The 23491-nt window shown below is 29.2% G+C and overlaps 1 protein-coding gene across 5 annotated transcripts in view; it reads right to left on the bottom strand.

Annotated features, from left to right (window-relative positions):
* LOC107444052 (putative sodium-dependent multivitamin transporter) overlaps positions 1-23028 on the bottom strand; it is a 31245-nt gene extending 8217 nt beyond the window's left edge. The window contains exons 1-8 of one of the 5 annotated variants that reach the window (XM_016058106.5): positions 22895-23028; positions 17024-17425; positions 15001-15066; positions 13175-13294; positions 11674-11825; positions 6614-6754; positions 4903-5038; positions 1657-1864 (exon numbers count right to left, since the gene is read on the bottom strand). In XM_016058106.5, the coding sequence (XP_015913592.1) occupies positions 1657-1864; positions 4903-5038; positions 6614-6754; positions 11674-11825; positions 13175-13294; positions 15001-15066; positions 17024-17368 (1168 nt within the window). In that variant the 5' untranslated portion in view covers positions 17369-17425; positions 22895-23028. Of the gene's footprint in view, positions 1-1656; positions 1865-4902; positions 5039-6613; positions 6755-11673; positions 11826-13174; positions 13295-15000; positions 15067-17023; positions 17426-19358; positions 19538-22700 lie in introns of those variants that run through there. The other 4 variants (XM_016058104.5, XM_016058103.5, XM_016058105.5 and 1 more) reach the window with 4 other exon arrangements.
* Positions 23029-23491: the final 463 nt, after the last annotated feature.

The following is a 23491-nucleotide window of genomic DNA, read 5'->3' as shown; positions in this document are numbered from 1 at the left end:
AGGACAACATCGTAAGAAAATTGGAAAACAAATATATAATGGTTGGCAGCTTGACATTCTTGGAAGGGCCTGTGCTATCGAGCCATTGATGAAGAAAGAATTATGACTGTCCATCTGAATTGACGGAGCAGTAATTGACGGAAATATATTTAAAGAACAATTTAGGTGAAAACTGAATTATCCACATCTTATTATTTTTTTTTTTTTTTTTTTTGAGATTCATTTCCATTTTTCCCTATATTAAATTTCATTTGTTGGAGACATAGACAAAATTTTATCCACGTTTTCAAGCACTTTTCATATGTGATATCATTCTTTTACTTGTTATTTGATGAGATATAATTTTTTTAAACAATCTAGTAGTCTAAAGTACTGGGATAAAGTAACAGAGCAAATGTAAAAATGCAATATGGCTCACTCTCAACACATGCTTAAATTAAGAAAGAATGGCAATCAATTCACTGTTGTATGATATCCGCTTGTTTTCCTGCTTAAAAAATTCGATCCTAAATCGTCAGTTTTTCATATAATTTTCCCTCTAAGCATCAGCCCTGGCTTCTCTCGAACTTTTAGATCCAATTTTTCCTGCAAAATAATCCGGTTAAATCTGGTTTCTCTGAAATGAAAATTGGAGTGAGATGAAAACTCCCAGTGCAATTTTACCCTCGTGCTCAAAGCTTGGAGGGTTAGAGCAGATGTTGATGAAAAAAAAACTCTGAATATTTGCTCATTAATGACTCACTTGCACCACGGGAAGGAATCAAATGATTCAAATGAATTAAGAGTCGTCTCTTAATTTTATCAAGTTTATCACATTTCTAACAAGTGATATTAGTTTAAAAATTTTCTCGGCACCCATTCGTTCCTTATCAGAACCTACATCATCATAGTTAGCCAGACAGCCCAATGTGAGCCAATGCCTTCCCCTGAAGATTTCTCCACGACAACTTCCGATTTATCTTTGATCTCCAATTCTTTTCATTAATTGAGAGAAAATCAGACTCCACTGAGTCAGCCCATCTCAACCGTGGCCTTCCCCGCTTTCTTTTTCCAGTGGGTCTAAAAAGCAGTATCTTTTTTATTGTGTTGTCGTCACTCATTCGAATCACGTGGGCGATACAATTCATTCTATTTACACTACAAAATTCACCAAACCAGTGACACATTAAAATAACAACAACAAAAATGCGCAAATGTTAAGATAAACCTTATTTTTTAGAAATATGGAACATAAATACATTTGAGTCTGTATCACATTGTTTTTTTAAAAAGATCAATAAGATATTAAATATAAAGGAGAAAGATTCTAATACGAAATTATCTACATAAAAACTTCACATAAAATCTCCCAATTTCGTTATGAAATGTACTTCTTAAGTGATCTGTAGAAATTATGAATCTATTGAATTAAAGATTCTACAGATTCTTTTGAAAAAAAATAACCTTGATCCTATACATTTTTATATCTATAACACTTTTTTTTTCAAAAACCAGTCGGGTCAGCAAAAACATATCTTCATGAGTTATTTATATTAAAGCTAGACATTTTACCATGTAATACTATTTTTTTCAATAGGCAAAGATTTTTTTAGTGTTCTGAGAAAACTATGTTTGGAGAAAAATAAAGAAATAAAAATTTCAACATAATTTACTTACTTATTAATTGAGCTATTATTGATAGTTTTATTTCTGATAAATTTTTCGATAACACAAATGGCCGAATCAAATCCTGCATTGTTACTACCGTAAGGGAATTCACACACGAAGATACAGTGCTTAACGAAGCACTAAATATTCCACAAATGCATATACCAGCCAATCCAGGATAGTTTTCAAGACTAATCATCATAAAATAAGGCAATAACTGAAAATAAATGATATACCATTACAAAATGTTTTTCAAACAGCTTTATAATTAATTATTGATATCGTAGAACAGTGCTTCCCAAAGTGTGGTACGCGTACTCCCAGGGGTACGGGAATATTTTAGAGGGGGTACGAGCTCTTTCACAAAATATCTTGCAACAAACGAAAATTTCAAAAATTTGTATTGAGAAACAAAGCTGACCATGAAAATTTACAATTACGTAGTTTTCTATTGGCTATTTTTTGCAGAGTTAGCAGTTAATAATTAGTGGTGTCAACAGTCAGTTGTGATTTTTAACTTTTGTGCAATTTTTTATAGTGAAAAATACATTCATATTTTTATTAGTGACGCACAGCGTTACTAACAATTTAGAAAGGGTACACAGAAGTCATAAGTTTGGGAAACACTGTCGTGGAACAATAGGCAGTATATTCTAATATAGCTATATAATAATATTTCTAAATTCTAAAATAGCGGAGAAATTTAACAAACAAAAAAAAAAATAGTGCGTGGAGTCCCTCCGCGCGGAAGAAGTTAAACTTCCCAACCTGCGACGTTAATTGTAGAAGAATCAGCAGTCGTAGAAGGATCACTAGTCCTATTCAACGACTCTTTTTCCTGCTCCGCTCGCTTCCGTGCTCTGTAATCACGGTAATATTGTGCATTTTTCCCTCGTCGACCTCTTGAACCAGTGGAAGTGCTTGTGGTCGCCTCATCGTCACGCCCTGGAAAATGTATTTGTATTAATAATGTATGTGAATGCGCCATAATGTAATTTCAGAAGAGAAAACCTAACAATCAATTAACAGATATTAACAAGAGACGTAACTTGACATAACCTTAAATCCGTCGCATTGTCCGTGGGATTGTTTTCACTCATTTTTTACAATTGTTATCCACTAAATTTGATAATAAAAAATATTACCCTATTAAATTATATGTGTATCAAAACAAACTGAAAAAATATTTATAAAAAAACAATACTTTTATGACTTTTATAATTTTTTATGCTAGTGAGAACCAAAACAATATGGAAATGAATGCGGGAAAACTAGATCCTACCACGTGATTTCCCGGCCAATAAAAATGTAGCGTTAAGCGTTTAACGCAACCTTGTTGGAAGTCGCATAAGAAGTATAACTTCAAAAAATGTTAATTTGTGCTATTCAAAATGTCTTAAATGAGAAAATAATTGAATTTGCACACACATGTGAAGTTTAATTCGCTTGCAAACAAATTCCTCAAGTAATCAATAGCAATTATCAGCTGTCTTGTTTGTTTTGGCAAGCATTCTCGCTGTGGATTGTTATGGGCCTCAGATCCATGGAGGTTAAGACTTCGCAATTTCAAAATTACTATAATAATGTGGTCAGCAACGCGCACAATTCACTTTTACTTCCTAGACAATCTAGTACCCATTGGTCAGAAACTAGATGAGCTTTAAGCCTTCTCTGAGGATCAAACTCCAGTCCTTCACAAAGACAGATCAATGAATTTAACAAATGAGGGATCGTTGCTCAGATCTCACTAATTGTATGTTGATTTTTTTTAAACTAAATATCTGTAATCTATCAAACGATCAAAATATTCCAAATATTTGAGTAACTAAATGTCATCCGTCTGATTGATTTTTCAATGAATGGCTTTTGAATCTGGGGACGAGCATCTTGTCAATCAAGCTCAAAAATGGTCTGCACTTAGATATAAATCTCTAAAAATACTTTAAGAAACTTTTAAGCGAAAAAGAAAAAGCAACATGTGTACCACATAGCACAAAAAAAATGTCTAACTTACAAATTTGTTTATGTTTATATTTAGAGTTATATTATGACCTCCTGAAAACAATCCTACTGTCTCAAAACTGTTTTCACAATGCCTCTTGGAAACGAAACTTCTTGGTTATTCATAAAATGCTTTTGATTTAATTTCAATTTATTTTTTCTTAAATCTTTTACAATATTCATTTCAATCTAATATTTTATTTTAAATCAAGACATTTCAAAAACTTGCAACAATAGTCCCTACTCTAATTAGTAATAGAACTTAGCTTCATAACAACCTTCATAATAGAATGCAAGATCGGAACCTAAATACGTCTGCTAAGTGAAAATACCCGGACTAGGGACAATGTCATTTCTAACAAATTCATTAGCCCGACTCGTCTTTTGGTTGATTTAAGAATTTATCGTAAGATTTTTTACAGTAAAGATTACTTACTCTTTATAATTTGTGTTTATTGCATCATCTTTTTTTATTTAGCATACAGCCTCTGGGCATTCGTCCTCTGCTTCAGTCCCCATGCTAAATAAAAATTTATTTATTTTGATAAGTTTCATTTTCCCTTATGCAGTGAGTTTTCTTTCGCCTTAAAACTTCCTGCTTCTGCATGTAATTATGTGTGAGGATTTTAATAATCGGCTAAAGCCAGAAAGATGGATGTTCGATATCCTGAAGATGAAGCTTGAAGATGAAGATGAAGTATGGCACAATATCGAATCTATATATAGTGCATCATAGCTTATCAGATCAAAATACATACCTATCTACTAAATGCATGGTACTACAATAGTTTTTTAGGATAAAGAGTTTTACATTACTTCAATAGTAAATAAAACATACTGTCAATATCCTAAAGACGCCTTTAATATTTCAGAGACGTCCATAAGAATATTTGTATAAGTGTAGCAATAGAAAAAAAGTTTTTATGAAAATGTTGTTGTGTAGTGACGTTAATTGCAAGTATTTTTATTTAATTTTTTTTCTTAATTGCAAATATTTTAATCACAAAATAACTAATATAACAAGAATTTTATGAGAAATATTTCTGGAATGTTCTGTTCTTAATGATATGTTTATTGTCTATTTATATTATCCATAGCTACCTAATCATTCACTCCTTTGCAAAGCTTACCTGCAATTAAGCATAATACCAAGCTTAAAATTAACTCCAAATTTACTCGTGTGATAGTATATTTCTAAATATATTTTAACAAAAATATTTTGAAAAAAATTTATGTTTTGATATTTTTTCTTACTTGGTCTCCTTTGTAAATTGGATTGTTTGGTGGTGACAATGGATCACACTTAGAAAAATAAGCATACAGTACTACACCCACGAAGCAAATCATTAAGTATAGAGCAATAGATATGGGATAGCTCGAAAATAAAGCCCTAGAAAGTAAAAAGAAACTCTTTGAGATAAAAATCGATATTATACTTAGATTGCCTAAATGAAAATTGAATACGTATGACACTATCAAAAATATAGCAGATATAGCATCAATTTCATACGGGATTATAAAAAAAGAGGAGTGCATAAGATATCACATATAACTGACTGAGTAGATCATGTGAGAACATTTAAAATGAATGTAAAGTCGTACTAACGATGGGTGCCCCAGAAATAGAACAATGCATTCTTATAAGAATCTAAATGGCAGAAGGGGAGGAGCGTAATCGGGCATTTTTTATAAAATGATGGTACTTTATGTTGAATAGTGGATAGATGGTGCTTTATGGTGAATATAGGGCAAATGGCTATTTACAAATGGTGTAAAAGTTTTCGTTGAGATAGGGCATTGATTTCGGATTTGTTAAGACCCAGGGCAATCAAACACCCTGATTTCAAATTATTTCATTGCTAATGCTGTTGAAATTGTTAGTTAATCGACTGGACAACTAGTGGCATTTACGTAACACTTTATCTAAGATACGAAACAGTACCACCACAACTGCCCAAGAGTAATCATCAATGGCTGATTGCCAATAAAATGTTGCACATTGCTTTCTTCTAGACGCATCTATCATTCTTTAAGTGAGCTCGCGTAAACTGGTTTATTAGCAACGGTTATCTGCGATGGACTCCTTTCACCATATATTATAATACTTAATGGTTGCAATGTCATTGCTTCTGCAATTCAGGTAATGATTTTTAATCTAATATATGCAGCTACTCGATTCCTAAATTATTTATATTAAAAAAATATATATTACTAGTAAGTTAATAATGTTCAATCTTTCCAACTTCATAATGTAAGAAAAAATCGAAAGCAATAAAAAAAAATTATCTGATTCTTTTTCAGTTATAAGTATTTTTCGGAGATATTATGTTGTTTTATTAACTTATCAAGAATTAAAAAAGACTGTAATATTAAAATCCAAAACGTTATTTTGTTAAATCGGAAAATGTTAAAACTAATTTTGAGTTTGTTAAAAATGTTTTTAAACAATATGTAACATGTTTTTAAACAGGTTTTTTAAACAATATAAAACCATTAAAAGCATCATTATTTTTTATATTGAAACATTGATAAAACAAGTAATTTTCTATTGAATTTGGAAGAAAAAAATCACAAGCGATGGCAAATAAAAAATATCAATCATTCGGTCCTCAAAATCCTTTGTTTCTTGTCTTTCTACAGGCAGTAGAATATAATTCCCAAATATGAATTAATTGTAATTACTGTAGAATTTCGATAACCCCTAACAGGATTTTTTTTCATTACATGCGCACTTTTTTTATTGCTATATTTTCAACTTTTATCATCTTTCTTTTGAACACGCAATTTAAGTAATTTGTTATGTATTGCACTAACATTCAAATAATAATGCAAAGCAAAAACCTCTTTTTGTTGTCACTGTAAATAATTTGTAATATATTGCACTAACATTCAAATAATAATGTAAAGCAAAGAACTATTTTTGTCTTCAGGAGAAAAAAATAAGGTATACATCTTGACAACTTACCATCTTGAACGCTTAATGTTCTTTAGTGTCAGCAGTCTTTGAACTTGTATTTGATTTGCACTGAACAATGAGACAGCCACGATAACACCTTGGATTAGAATATTCCATGCAGTATATCGTTTATAAAAACTTAGATCAAACCTGAAATCAAAATCAAATATTTTACACCATTTTTAATATCTTGATTTAAATCTGTTTCAACTGAGAAGTTATATTCGATATATAAATGTGAAATTTTTTTAGACCCAATGTAGATATTAGAAATTTGCCCATCCTCTAAAGGAGAATTTTTTCAACTCTCATGAGCTATTTGAAGGAAGAGAAAATTTTAGCTCCCGTAATTTAAAAACAAATAGTTCTATAAATGTGAATACAGTCTTCCTCAATGTAGCGTAAAACATATTGTATTTAAAAAAACATTGGAATGGATAGTAATCTCGGATGTGTAAATTGTTAGGCTCAAATATTAAACCTTAATAACTTCTAAACAATTAGACCAATCTACTTAAGTTTAAATATATATATGATTAATTGCTAAAAAGAATACACGAGAGATAATACTTAATTTTTCAAGAAAATAATGTTAAACTTTATCCCTTTTATAATCTCGCTGTAAATTACAGATAATAAAGGAAGTTCACCTTTGTTGGAGGGAGCAAATTTCAGATCGTTATGATGGGCAGAATTTCTTTAATCATTTCCATATTTCTTTATTTATGACATTGCTAGTGGTTCATAAATAATGTCAAAAATACTCTTCACTAGTTTTCTCTGCTTTTTTCTTTCTCTTTTTTTAGTATTATTATTAAATAATTGTTGGAAATTTTGTATGTCTTAGATGCGATCCAAGGAAGATGTTTTTGATGGTGATTCTTATAAATTATGTGTGATGCAAATCACATAGCGAATTCCTAAATTATTTGCATTTTAAGCTTAGTTTTACTCAAAATAAGGTCCATGATGCTGCAAAAAGTTTTTTCTTTCGCTATCTTAGTATTTTAGTCTCAATACTATTAATAATAATTGCTGGAAAGTTTCTTTCGCTGTCTTAGTATTTTATTTTCAATATTATTAATAATAACTAGGAGGCTCCGCCCCCTGCTCGCTAACGCTCGCCAACCCCCGAGAATTGCTACGCAATCCTATGTGGTTCACGCCGTGAACCGTGGCTCGCTGCGCTCGCTCGCCAATGAACACAATGTTCTAGCACAAAGACATAATATATTATCATCAAAGACATAGTATTTTATCATCAAAGACATAGTATTTTATCATCAAAGACATAGTATTTTATCATCAAAGACATAGTATTTTATCATCAAAGACATAGTATTTTATCATCAAAGACATAGTATTGTACTTATGTAGAAGAATTCTACCAATGTTCTTATTGGCTTTTAAAAAAGTATGTTAGCTATTTAGATTGTACATGGTGAAAAAATCAAAACATTAGCTAAATAAGAAACATATTAGCAAAATAAATTATCAAATATTGCTTCATTAATATTCTGCATTTGAAAGCGTGAAAATTCAATGCATAAATAAACGCGAAATATAAAAAAATTCAATGCATTCAATACAAACACTTAAACGTTTTTTAGACGTTTAGGTAGCTCCCAGTAGAAAAATATCAATTCAACAGCGGCCTTTTAAAGCATTCTCACTTCAATTAATTAATTAATTCCTAATTGAGTTTAAATTAAATATTGTCATGTTTTTAGTGCATGAATCTGAATTGAACAACCTGATAATGCTCACTCTGGTTATTGTTATCTGGTTGCTCACTACGTGCTCTTGCCCGCCGAATCCAATCAATTAAAAATGAAAACTGCTGCCAGCGCGAGAAAAGAAATATCATCGGTTTTATTGATACATACGTACGTATTAGCGTTTTATATAATATAGATTGTTGAAAATTTTCTTGTTGTCGATGTGACTAGAACAAGTTGTTTTTCATTGGTGTCTGATGCAAATTATTTATGGTATAAAATAGAAACATAAAGTATTTCTTATTTTTATAATTTTTTCTATTTTATTATTCTGGTTTTTTTTAAAACAGTATCGCGATTTTTATTTTATTTTAAAAGATTTTTCACTGAATTTTATTACCCAAAGTATTGCACCATAATGCAGAAGGGCGTATTATATTTTGCTGAGTCCTTTTCTTTTTTTTTGCAAACTGATACGATTTATTTATTTTAATTTCATTTTATCGTATAATTAAAATTTATTTCCTTGCTGAAGTAAAATAAATGCAATGAATAAGTTTTTTCCCTTTAAAAAATTTTTCGTGAGAAAAAAAAAACTTTCTAATTCTAAAATTGGTAACTTTAAGATTCAAGAGCAAAAGCACTGCTGTTGATTAACAATTTAAAAATAAGATAGAACAAAAAAAAATATGAATTCGATAAGAATTTTTAAAAAAAATTATAGTTAATTTGTAGTAGCGAAGCAATTTGTATTATAAATATCTAGTTCTAACTGTAGTCTGCAGCGTCGCTCAAGCGGAAATACTTTGATTTCAGTATTAACAGTAATCAAGAGATGCCCGTGATATTGTCAAATATCACGGGTATTTCGTGATGTGTCAAATCTTGTAATGTATCAAATGTCGTGATATTGTTGAGATTTAGTAACAATTTAAAATCAGTCCGGCAGCCACTGAATCACACAGACCACCATAAGTATAAGTTCGGGACATTTCAACTTAATAGGCAGCACAAGTATTAAAATTATTTTCATCTCTGTCTTGAAATAAAATGGAAAACTCATCCCCATGCTAACCTGCGCCCTGTACTACTTCCTCACCCACCTCTCGAGCCATAACTAAAATTTGTTGCTTGTTGTAAATATCTGTTTGTTATAGTTCTTATCACTTTTAAAGTATTTAATTTGACTGTTTTTGGTTTGAACTTTATTGTTGTTGCGACGTTCGCTGGTGCTGCGCTGCAACGCGTGGGAGTAAAGAGGTCGGAGAAGGATTCGTCCACGTTGCCCGCCCGAGTTTAAAAAAGGTGGTGGAGGAGAGACAAGACAGGTGGGAGTATGACGGAGCCTCTGCTGGATTAACTAAGTCAGAGACGACAGAAGATTGCTTTAGCTAGAGCCGCTGTGTGGTGGAGCCAGACCCGGAACCTCTGATCGATGAGTTAACTAGTGAGAGGAGTAGGACCGAAGCTACGGAGTCAGGTTCTTTTATGGTACAGAGTTCGTTCCACACCCGGAATCAAGCTGGTCCTCGAATACAATCTATCTGAGTACATCCGATCTATCCAAGTATCTGAATACTATCTATCCAAATCTGAGTAAATAACTTGCTCCGAGAGATTCAACAGCAGCACCGGTGGAGGTCGCAACAACTTTGCTTTTTAACTTGGATTTGCAATAAACTTTATTAAAAACTTTAAGCTCAATTTTGGAAGGCTGGATTTTAAACTGATAATTTACTTTTAATTCTAGTTTTTACCAAATTTTAAGAAAAGTGTATATTGTACTGTTTATAGTTTTACTGGTATTACAGAACTGCTTTTAGTAAATGGTAAGAAGTGCTGATTTTACTTTGTATAAATTGGCTGGTTGTTCGGCACTTGGTAATGGTTCATATATTTACAGAATTTAGGTTTTAAAAAATTTTTAAAAATTATAACTGTTTTGAATATATTTCTCAATTTTATTTTGAAACTAGGTGACACTGTTACCGAGTTCGCGTTATCGATCATGGGGTAAATGAAAATTTAATTAGAAAGGTAACAGTACAACTATCGTACTTTATATTTATGCTATTGCTGGAAAAAGGCAAGCTCCGTCACTAATTACTGGTATGACAGCATACTGCTCCATAGTACCGTTTATATTTAAAAATTTTACAGGAATTTTTGAGAAGATGGAAAATAAATCTGAATAATTACTTCGTAACTAAGTTTTTGTTTCTAAATAAGTTCAAAAATATTCTAAATAAGTAATAAATAATTAAAGTAAAACTAACTATTCAACACTGCTTAAACTATCACTTAAGACTCCCTAACAAAATAAATATGAGTAAAAACTTAACGTAAAATAATTATTTATCACTACTTAAATTAATACTTAAGACAACCTAACAAAATGACATAATCGATGGTTTTTCTAACAACCCTTTAGAAACTCATTCCTTATTAAGAATCATTCCTGTGTCATAAAAAATAGCCATTGTACGTAAAATATAGCCATCCAAATTTCATGTTTTGAGATTCAGTAGTTTAGGTTTTGCAATGCTGAATCAGTCAGTCAGAAAGGACAAATGTCTTTTTATATAAAGAGATCTAATAAACAGCCATTAAAATAAATATTTAAAATGATAGAACATTTTAATGAAATAATCATAATTTCAAAAACCATAAAACCGCAACAAAGCTAACATTTTAAGGAGTTTACTATTTTCTGAACTTTAGATTTAACTATTAATATAATTTTTTATTTAAAAATGCTGTATAATTATTTGGCGTACTCAATAAGTATTGAGATAGATTCCTGGGTTTTATTACCAGTGATGGCCAGGAAGACATTCATTTATGCTCTTTTTTATGCCATATTTCTTAATTGTGTTAATAAATATGCAGCATCAATAAGTCTGAAGTTTTTGACAAACTCGTGACCTCAAACAACTGATAGTAAATTTCTTAAAATATCAGACATACCTCATAAAATGTCTCTAAGAACCATCTCGCCAAATTGATTCTCAAAAAAGCAGAAAAAAATTATTTTCAAAATGATAGAACCATAATCATATTTTAATAAACTATAAAACCGCAGCAAAGCTAGGAGGTTAAGGATTTTACTGTTTTCTCTTAACTCTACAACTATTAATATGATTTTTAACATAACATTGCTACATGATTTAGTATACTCAATAAGTATTGAATTAGAGCCTCGATTTTTATCTCCAGTGATGACAAAGAAGTCATTCATTTATACTCCTTTTATACTACGCATCATAACATTCGCTAAACACTATTTCTCCAAATTGAAGCTCAAAAAAAAGAGAGAAAAGAAATCTTTTGGATTGGTATAAAGATACATACGATGGAAGTGCTATTCTCCCTCCATCTTTAGCTATTTGAATCGCATTTCCAATTCCGACATCAATGCATCCTTTAATTAAAATTGCAATCACTCCAAAGAACATGAGAAAACTTTGGAACACATCTGTCCACAAGACAGCCTTCATTCCACCCTGAAGAAGAATCAAATATGAGAAAATGATGTAAATGAACTACAACAGTAATTACTTGATCTAACATTATCTAATACTCCAGTTCAAATAAATAAATATATGATACATAATCAGTGAAAAAAAACTTGTTATTCATTAATATTAAACAATAATATAAAACATTAATATTCTGTTAGCCTAAGTAATGTCCGAAACAAACTGAGTTAATCTAAATGTTTTCGTCACTAAGTGTCTGCTGTCGTTTTTGTCATTCAATTAATATATCAACGTGCTATTTATGTTGCAAGGTTATTAAGATTTGGCGACAATAGAATATTATATTAAGATTTTAAGGGACATTAAAAAGGGATAATAGAATTAATTTTAAGGGATAATAAAATAGCCCAATTTCAAACCTAAATAATGCTTTTTTTTATTATTATTTTCTCAACTAATATCATTGCTGCTAGACTTGATGTCCTTAATGTATCCTTTAATACTAAATTTAATACTTATTTCATCATTTGAACCATTAACTTGAATCCTTTATAATAGGTCTTAGCTCTTGATATGAAAAATGTGGAAAGAAAAGTTTCCTGAAGTTAAATGAAAAAAGGTGATACTTTTCAGATATGTTAGTGAACTATAAATTAAAATTTATGTTTGAAAGAATAGTTAAGCACACAATTTATGTTGGTAGAAAAAAGCATATGGAGAAAATAAACACATAGTTATTAAGTGTTTTATCTCATGATTTAGATGTGTGTGCACGTTTAATAGGTATATACTGTTATGGACAGTTTCATCATGTGAAATAGTTGGCCTTAAGGAAAAAGTCATTAAGTTAAAAAATCAACTGTTTATTTATTCATGTTTTTCACATATAAAAAATGACTAAATCCTTTCTGCCTGAATGTAATTTCATAAAACAAATATATAAATATTCAATTAAAAGCTTATTTTATATTTATATAGTAAATGTTGCAGATGTTATTAATCGTGTGAATTTTCAAAATCATCTAAACCTTCCTCCAGTTTTGTTATATACTAACAGCTTCATCCTCAACATTAAACTTTTACTGGGTAAAATTTATAGCACTTAAAAGCAACCATTTTTTGTTTTTTTTTTGTTTTTTTAGTAAAAGCAGGATATTACTAATGAACAATTTTATCATTGTACAAGTTAAGATTTTTTTCTTAATTTATAAAACAGGAAAAAATGCGAGGAAATTCTGTTTTTAGTTTGGATGTTAAAAGACTTCATTGCAGCTAAAAATGTATTTTGTTTATTGTGGACAGTAAATTTAAAAATCATTTGAAATATTCTCTTATACTCTACAAACTATTTGTTTTAGTACTTAATATCTTACTATGGTGCAGTAAAATGTACAGACAACTCCAACTGAAACAATAGACACCCACATAGACATATTAGTCACAGCACTCAATGCCAATGCCGGAGCATATAGAACAACAGACATAAACAGGATCTATAAACAAGAATTACATTCATGTTAATATTTTTATAATTTTATCAATACTGATGTTACATAATCTTTAAACAATAAAAACAAATTTCTTTTTTACTAAAATCGACAAGGATGAACAAGATCTATAAAAATCCAAAATGTAATGGAATTATTAATTATACATTTATTAATGTTATGTAACAAATATTTCTTTCAGGTATAAAATACAACAAAATGGTAGTTGCTTGGCAGAATATTATTGATACAGGGAGAAAAAAATGTTGGTTAAATTACAGTACTGTAGGGTAATAATATTTCTGGTAAGTGACACAAAATATAATTCTGATCTATAATACCCAAATAAATGGTATTTAACTCAATCGTTAAGTTTCTTCTGTTCATATTATAACGGTTCTTCTGGAAATTCCAGTTTTCAAAATTATAGTTCCGAAAACCACACAGTTAGTAGGAAAGGAAGAACTAAAAAGTAAATTGAATCGAAAAATGGTTTTTATGCAATGTTCTGAAGTATCATGATAAAAGTTACCACACTTGTCAAATTTTATTGACATTTATAAAAATCATATTTTATGGTAAATTTTACCAAAATCATTACTTGGCCGCTTTTTTAAAAATTATCAAATCTTTTTATGTTCCCATGAAACAAGAAACACATTAAACTTTGCCATATTCTCGTAGTTTTGATCATATTTCTTTATCGGTGCATTATTCATTCGCTTTTTGCTGGTATTTTTCTTTATTCTGTTATTACTAATAATAGAAATAAGAACTATTTCCATTTTTATCATAGATTTGAAAGAAAATTTTACTCAAATCATATGATAATTTTTTCACGGCCATTAAATGTCACACGAAAGAGAAAAAATTGAGCACAGCTGTTTTAAGTCAATATTCCAAATTTTAAGGGAGTGATATTGTTCTCGCATAAACTATGAACATTGTAGAATGCGTTTCAGAGGGCATTGTTTATTTTTGTTTTAATAATAACAGTATGTTTCTCAGAGTTTTTCCAATTATCTCTGACAAAAAAAAAATTCTACATTTTTATCTATTAGAAAAACATAGTTTCCGATATTTTAAGTTTTGTAAATTTTTTATTTTATTTCAGTAAGAAAAAAAGTGTAATAAGATTTTTGTAAAACTCATTATAAGGAGTGTTACCAGTTTTTTTTCCCTTTAGTCATTCTGACAATTATCAACACCAATCAAAATTAAGGGTCAAATTACGGTATAAAATACTGACATTTTAAGTGCGTCTTCTTTAAAATATTATACCGTAATTTTTATAGCAATATTTATTTAATTAGAGCGATTCGGAGATTTTACAGTAATTATTACTAGAAAAATTACAAAAATTAGGCTATGTCAGATCTCTTGTGCCGTAAGATGTTTCTGTAAAAAGAAATTTTAAGGTAGAAAGTACCGGCACCCTAAGTGTCTATACTTCTTATCGTAATTTAAATCGGAATCTTTACAGTTTTTTACAATTTTACAAATCAATTAATTTTCAAACAGCAACTTGAATCTTATATTATTCAAACCAAAGTCATCCATTTCATGATATTCACGAAAAAATGGCTAAATCCTTTCTGTTTGAATGTAATTTTATAAAATAAATAAATAGTTATGTATAATGTTACTATAATGTTAATATACTGTTATATAAATATACTGTTATATAAATATACTGTTATCAGCTTACTTACCATTTGTAAAATAAATGATGATGATGTTAATGTTCGTGTGTGTTTTCCAAATCTTCGTTCTGCGTACTGAAATAAAGAACTTTGTGATAATGTTTTAGAAATAATACATATAAATCTGGCTAGTATAACAAACTGCAGCTATATGGAAAAATTGTGGAACTTCTGTTTCCTAAAAACTACCTTAATTGCTAAATAGAGCTAAAACAACATGAAAAGAGAACAAATAATATCACATTAACAAACCTACAATCGTTTCAGCTCTATAAAGAAGCAATTTCCTCATTGTCAAAATACAGAATTCATAGACACTGATTAAAACTTCATTAAATGTAGTACTCATGGACATTCCATTATATAGAGTACTGAAACCATAGTATTTCTGTTAAGGTGAATTTATTTTCTCAAATTCACAAATCAAGCCTTTCTTTATTTAGATATATTTATGTTTCATTTAATGGAAAAATTTAATAACTCCATCGAAACAACTGAAGACCAAATTCAGATTAATGATTTTCCTTTAAACAGATGTATGTTTTTAGTAATTTAATTTTACTTTATACTTATATGCTAGTCCAATCATTTTTAAATGACTTTCCGTTTCTCTATACCCTCTAGAAAGTACCAATGTGAGGATTAAATAACATTAAATTAAGGTGCCATTGTATCATTGATATTTGTAAGGAGTTTAATTCTTCATCTAAGAGGGTGAAAAATGTTTTGTTTGTGAAAATGTAATAGAAATGGGAAGTAGAATACGTAAATTCATTGCATTTTTCCCGAACAATAAGAAAGAAAGACAGCTACCGCTACTTGATCTGCATACAAATCAAAACAAAACAAAAGTTTTCTGGGAATTTTATGCGAAAAAACTACAATCTTATTCATGACAAAATGATTTTGTATATTCTCCAATAAAATAGTTGATTTATGTAAACAAACAAATCAACTCCCACTTTCACGTGATTATGTACATGAACCTTAAAAAAGAGGAAGCAGTAAAGGAGACCTAAGCAAAATCAATTGCATAAGACATTCTCATTCACCAAAACTGTCGAAACTAAATATCAAGCAATACTAATAGAGACCTTTTAGTTCAAAATCATTTGATCAGAGTTATAAATACATAAAAAGTTATCAGAGTTATAAATAAATGAAAAAGGTAGCGTAATACACCATTCTACCTATTTGAATGCATTTTATCGTAATATCTTTCAAATTTGCTGCAACAATATTACGTTGCTAAAGTAAAACATAATAAAATTTTTCTAAAACCAAATTCTACAATATGTCAGACATAAAAGAAAAATTATTTGAACTGACAAAAATATTTATTACTAGAGTCCTATTATAACTCGATTATCTAAGTCCTTTATTACTTAACCTATACTATCAATTTATTAACTAGATTACCTAAAAGCATGTTTTCCTTGTTTTATATCATTTCGTTACTGTCGAGGCTAATAGGCTCTTAATGAACTAAAGGTAATATTTTTATTCACATGTTTTTTGGGGGGATTTTACAGACTACAGATTCAAAAACATAAAATAATGATTTTTAACATTTAGATCCGAAATGTATTTCATAAATTAATCAAGTGCCATGTTTTTTACGCTCTCTGATTTCGTATTTCGTAAAAGAAAGAAAAAGGCAAAAAAATGAAAAATCATTTTGGAGGGAAATACATTTTTGTAAAAAAGAGGTAATTTTTTTAGCCGTTTAGCAATTGCCTATATTGATCAACATTATAGATCATGCCGATAAGCATTCTAGTTCTAATAATGCATGTTTAATTTAAAAAACAAATTTTGACACTAACTCAATTACAGAAAGAAAATAAAAGTAATTCATATCGAAAGGAAAATAGTTGTCAGAATTTTTTTTTCAAGTATCGAAACACAGTTCATGTTTCCTTAGTTTAAAATAAAAAAAAAACACTTTTTTACAGTAAGATTGATATAAATTGTAGTTATTAATTATTATTAACTAACTGCGTTAATTTAATAATATAGCTTTATATCTTACCTCATAAATTGTTGAAGCACCCATTTCAAAATACACCGGAAGAGTAGTGTAAGCAGATATTGTCATTCCAATGATATATGATACGCAAGTGTAAGCCATCTGTATACCAAAGTAATAAACTTCCATGGGAGTACCAATAATTGCCGTTGCAGACATGAATGAAGCCATGATGGAGAAAGCCACTGGGAGAATAGGCATGTCTTTGCCAGCCAGAAGATACTCATCTGTGGTCTTTTGCTTGTTCCCTCTGAACCGAAAGTAGACACCAATAGCAGCTGATATTATTAACATTAAGCTGAACATCACATAATCCCAAATCCCCAAACCTATTTTTACTCCGTCCATTGTTTCAGATGCAAATTTTAAGATGGGTTGTTATATTTAAAAATTGATTGAGAGGACCTAAAATTAAAGAAATGATTATCGTGAGAAATTAGTCTTTTATTTCATACAATAGGATATCAGAAAATTATGTGTCCTAATTTATTCCGTTAAGGGGTCACAGTACCCAAAAAATGACCAATATATCGAATTTCTCTTATTGCTTATAATAAAACTTCAAACTATTTCAACTGAACTGAAAAAAAATCGTCTCTCTATCTACATTTTTAAAAAAAGTTATGAATGTTTTTAGATTGTCCTAATACAGAAACTTGCTCAGCGGACAGACTTTAATGTGCTTTTTCTCATCGACGATAATTTTGACTTTTAATCTTAATTCAATCCCAAAGGAATTTTTTCTACTTAAGATAAAGCTTTGAAGTAAACTTTTTTAACTTAAGTATAATACACTTATTTAAACTGTGCATGTAATAAGCATTTTATGAGGTATTACAATTTTTACAACATGTTATATATACCTTACAGGAATTTTTAATCTTTTTTTTTCCACTTTTTTACAAAATAATCAATAAAAAATATTCTAATTGATATATCAACAAATGAATGCACAAAATTTTTAAAATTAATATTGTAAGCACTAAGAAAAAACGTTTGATTGAAAATATGTTAAAACAAAAAAGCCTTAGGGATTTAAAAATTTTAAATTTTTTCAACTTTTTAAAAATTTAAGAAAAATTAAACAGTTTAAGTATTTTTTTAAGATAAATTATTGATTGTAAGTTAAATGAGCATGCAAAGCATCCACAAAAGGAATGATTATGCCATTATTTAAAAAATTGTTCGGAAAGCTTAACGGAATATTTTGCTTATAGCAGCAACAGTCAATATGATTTTGCTATAAGGCACTATTACAGAAAATGTAGAACTTCTGTATTATTTGTTCAAAACTTTTCCATCATAATAACATTAAAATTTGCTGCAACATTAATGAGGTGTTAGACTGAGCCATGTTTCAGCTCAATTTGATCCATACTCTTAAATAACCCAAATTCAGAAGAACTAATTTGCATAATGATATGGTTAAATTAATTTGAATGATATTATAGTTTATAGCTCTTCAAAAGTACTGATAGAGCAGTGTATACAAAAATAATAATGCATAGGTATGTCGAATTTATTAAAAAAGCCAGCCAGATTAATTTAATTGACAGTAACATTAGAACTGGCATTTTAATTAAAAATATTATTTATAAGTTAAGCGCAGTATAATTATTTCCATCTAGAGTTATATTAATCTGCAATTTAGAAGATAAAATATATGAAAGTATATACTGCAATGGAAAGACAAGAAATATGTTCTCTCATTCAGAAAAATACGTCCTAACATAAAGAAAAATCAACAGTGTTTTTGTAAAATAAAATTGCAATTTAGCAAAAATAAGCAAAATTTACCTTTAACGGCTACGTTGGAGAGCTTCCTTCCTCAGTGAAAAAAAAGAGGAGGAAAAAAATAATAATGTCTGAACTACATTTGCTAAATCATGAGTACAAATATTTCAGAAACGGTAATTTGAAATATGTGGTGGGTGAGATAAAACTTGAAATTTAAGGTCATTGTTTAGTAATGAGATATTTGAAAAGTGAGCAAGTTTGAAATTTATTATTAAAAAGTGCAGAGTTTGAAATTGATTATTAAAAAATATAATATGTTTTCGCATTTCCTGATGTCTGATTTGGGAATATTAGCTTCGTTTGCTCAATTTCCAAAATTTTTAAACGTAGTTTGCTCTTTGTTTGTTTTAAACAATATCAAGCTCCTATAACACTAAGAAAGAAAAAAAAAATTTTTTGCATAAAAAATTTTTGCTCTTGAAAAATACAAAAGAATAAATTTTAAAAAAAATGGTTTTTTATTATTAACACCATTTATTTGATAGCGAATATAAGCCCTCTTAAATTAAAAATTTCTATAACATAAAATCTATATACTCACGCACATAAGTTTTGGTTTGCAGCTATCTAAAAGATTCAAATAAGAACAAAGACTACACAGATTTTATTGAGAAGTATAAAATAAAGTTAAGAGGGAAGTTCATTTTCTAGCTGTCGTCATATTGAATTAGTTTCGATCAATTCACTTATAAAAGCTATCTAGTATTAAAACTGTTACGCTATTTGGATGCAATCCTAAGCCTTTGATCATACGCATGATAAAGGAAGAAAAAAGAGTTGTTTTATTTTTTATGCTCACATAGTAAAAAAAAAAATTCTTTAAAATGAAGGAATGTGATTGTCAATCAGAACTTTCAACAACTAAGGAAATCTCAGCATGTTTAGAAAAATTTTGAAGACTATTTATAAACTTCTACTTTTTTTAAATGAAAATATATCAGAATTTGATGCTTAAATAAATGAACAAAACCATTTCTGATTATCTTTTTAATGCAAATATTTGTGTTATTTGCTGTAGAAGTTTTTTATTAATTGTAGATATTTATGTAGAAAACATATAGAAATATGTAATATATAAATAGTAAGAGATATAATGCATGGATAGTAGATATTTTTATAGATAAATGTAGCACAAAAAGCTTCGGAAACACCAAGATTGCTTAATGGCAACAGAACTGTAAGATCTAATTAATTATGCATGATTCTTAGACCTAAACATGAAGAATTTGTTTTAATTGCATTACGCAATAACGAAGATCATAAGTCATAGTGCATGACAGCAAACAATAAAATTGAATTTGCGTCGTCAACAGACTTATGTTTTTTTTTCTAATAAAATTACCCATCTCATGACTGTTTTCTTTTCATCACATACAATCGCTATCAAGTTGTGTAAAAGAAAAGAATATTGAAATATCTTTTGCATTACTGATTAGACAAAAAAGCTTTTATGATGCATAAGACATATTATTATATTTTAACATGCATAAGACATACACATTATATTTTTCAATTGATTTTAAATTTTATAATCATTAAAGTTAACATATAAATACTTTAAAATGGTTGTAATAATTTCTGCAATAAGAAATGCAGTCCGAATATAAATTGCATTAAGAAAATTGTAATTTTTTTTCTGGTAAAATTTGCTGTTTTTTCTGCTAAAATTTGCTGTTTAAATGACTAATAGCGACAAAAACTACAAGATTAGCCTGAGTCATATGCATCCAGTTTAAAAGGACTGTTTATTTGCAAAGTATACGAAGGTATTATTCTAGTATATACTAGACATCTTCAATACGTGCAACCTTTATCACCTGATGCGTATTACAATGATAAACCAATTCCGTACATACGTTCAATATTTAGTTCATACATCATAGCAGCAGTGATGCGTACCTGCAGAGCAATTGGCATTTAGGAGAGCATAACCAAGGAGGGACAAGGTTTTTGTTCCTTGCCCCCATTCCAAATTGTGAAGAGCAGAATTTACGCAATTCAATATGGAAATAAATTCAATAAGTTTGACGCGATTTGAATAAAAGCAGACTCTCCTAAACTAATATAAAAGGATAATGCATATTTTTAAGCTAATAAATACAACTAATATGTTAAAAATCGCCTTGCTGTAGGGCTGACTGTGATAAGTTATCGTGGTTTTCTTCTTCATGCAACGCTAATTTGGGTAAGTTCCATCAAAATGTTCTCAATGAAGGCTAGTCTGTCCCTATGCTTGATTCAGTAGTTCCTTTTTATTCTGGGTTTGGTTCAAAATACAAGAATACGGAGTTGAACTTTGATAGCCGTAAACTCAGAATAAGGTCAGCTGTTCAGCGCCAGTTATAAAATAAAATAACTTTAATTATTCGAATAGATTTAAAATATATTTATTTACATCTGAGAGATGCATTAATTTTTCAACATAGTCACCACATAAATGGCTCAAAGAAACAAAGAACACCCTTAATAACTTTTTACCCAATGATCAAATTTTCACATTTTGGAATTCAATTTTAAACTAAGCTTACATATGACAAATTATCTTGGGCAGAGATATTAGAAGTTACAGATTCAAGCACAAAAATTTAGTTTTTCTGAATAAACATATTTATTTTCCTCAAAATTTGGATTCTTGACCCTTGGAATACAGGGAATTATCGTAATTTGGAAAATATGGTCACAATTGTTCTGGCAGAGGAGCGATTGAAAGTTTGAAATCCTTAAAGCTAATTTTACATTTTGTGTGTTTCTCTATCTTAAAGAAGTCGTTTTTTAAAAAAAAAGTTTAGGAGCTAATGGACAAATTTTAGATTTCGGCATTTAATACTATATAGATTAAAATGATGTAAAATTATGTATAAATTAAATTCAATTTTTTACTACTTATTAATATTAATATTGAAAAACAATAAATAATTGTTTTTGCATGAACTTATTTTTGCATAAAATAGATTTGTAATTATGTGCAAAATGTTTTTTTGTTTGCTTGTTAGGTGAGTTATTTAGAGAATAGGCAATAAGTATAATTAGGATTCATGAGACGAACTTTCTACCGCTCAAACTCTTAAACTGTTAAGAACATATTTTCTAGAGTGTCAGCAACGTCCAAATTTTCGGAATCGAAAATTTCAAATCCATTTTGAAAAGGAGTGAATCTAATCCGAAAAAGTAGTTTTATGCTTGATTTCGTAACTTAAAATATCGCCTGCATAAATTGATTAGCAAATTTAAGTTTAGGCACTCCAACCCTAAGTAATTACACGCCACCCATTGTTTTAAATCTAATTTCACTTATAATTATTAAAAATTTGAAAATATCAATCTAATGTTTTAGTAAGCAAGCTTTCTATACATAAATATTGCTTCAAACAATGTCTTCGTCAAAAATTTTGTGTAAAGCATGTACAGAACCAATTCTCGAAGACTCGGGTGGATTAACATGCAAAGGTGAATACAATTCTGTTTCTCATTTTCATTGTGGCGGTTTCACTGATAGAGCTTTTAGAAAACTTACTGTTGATAAAAAACAAAAGTGGACCTGCGTACTATGCTCAAAACCACAGGAAAACCCAACGAAAATGAAAAGTGCAACTAGCTCAGACATTCTCGAGGATATATTACAGCAAAATAAAGAACCTAAAAGAGTTAATAACTAACAAATTCAATGATTTAACCCATTCAATTGAATTCAACAGTGAAGTAATTCAAGAGTTGAAAAATTCTATCACAGAGCTACAAAATGTAAACAAAACTTTACAAGCGAAGAATGATCAGCCAACTCGAGGAAACGCAGAAATAAAGAAGGAAATAAATGAACTAATAGAAGCAGTTATTGAGCTCAAGCAATATTCCCGAAGATCCAACTTTGAAATAAATAACTTACCCGAATGTGAAAATGAAGACATACAACAAGTAATATCCCAGATTGATAATGTTGCAAATACTAATATATCCGAAAGTCTGATCACCGCTCACAGAGTCCCCAGCTTTAGTAAAGATAAACCTAAACCCATGATCGTTCAAGTTAAATCCAAATCTGTACGTGATGAGCTAGAAACTGAGAAATCGTAAACTTACGAATTGCGAAGTCAACTCCAGGTTCACAGAAATGCCTGTTTACTTCAATGAACATTTAACTCCCGAACAGAAGCATCTTTCACATAAGGCTAAATCTGAAAAGGGATTCAGTTTTGTTGGGTTCGAGATGGTAAAATATTCCTGAGAAAAGATGAATCGTCCAAAATAATACGTGTGAAATCATCGCAAGACCTTAATATTCCATTCAACTGAAGAAACATTTTTATCTGTGCCTGACTGCTTAAAAATTGAGAATTTGGATGATTTAAATTTTTTTATTGCCTCAACCTGTAAGTTAAACATTAATATTTTACATATAAATATTAGAAGTTTAAGAGCCAACTTTGATAATTTTATTTCACATATTTCTAGCATGTTCGAAAATATAAGTGTTATAATTATGTCGGAAATTTGGATTTACCAAACTGAAACTAATTTTTACTCAATAGATGGTTATAATTCATTCTTTAATTGCAGAAATAATAATCGCTCTGGAGGTGTTTGTGTTTTTATTAAAAGATGTCTTGATATTTCAGAGTTAGCTATACATTTTGTTTCCGCAGTATCTATATTACTTTACTGCAAATATTTAGATTT

This window comes from Parasteatoda tepidariorum, chromosome 6, assembly GCF_982258835.1.
Source record: "Parasteatoda tepidariorum strain Cologne lab strain chromosome 6, Ptep-v5.0, whole genome shotgun sequence".
In the NCBI taxonomy this organism is placed as follows: domain Eukaryota; kingdom Metazoa; phylum Arthropoda; class Arachnida; order Araneae; family Theridiidae; genus Parasteatoda; species Parasteatoda tepidariorum.
The sequence above is the reverse complement of the archived record's forward strand: the minus strand, read 5'-3'. Positions and strand labels throughout refer to the sequence as shown.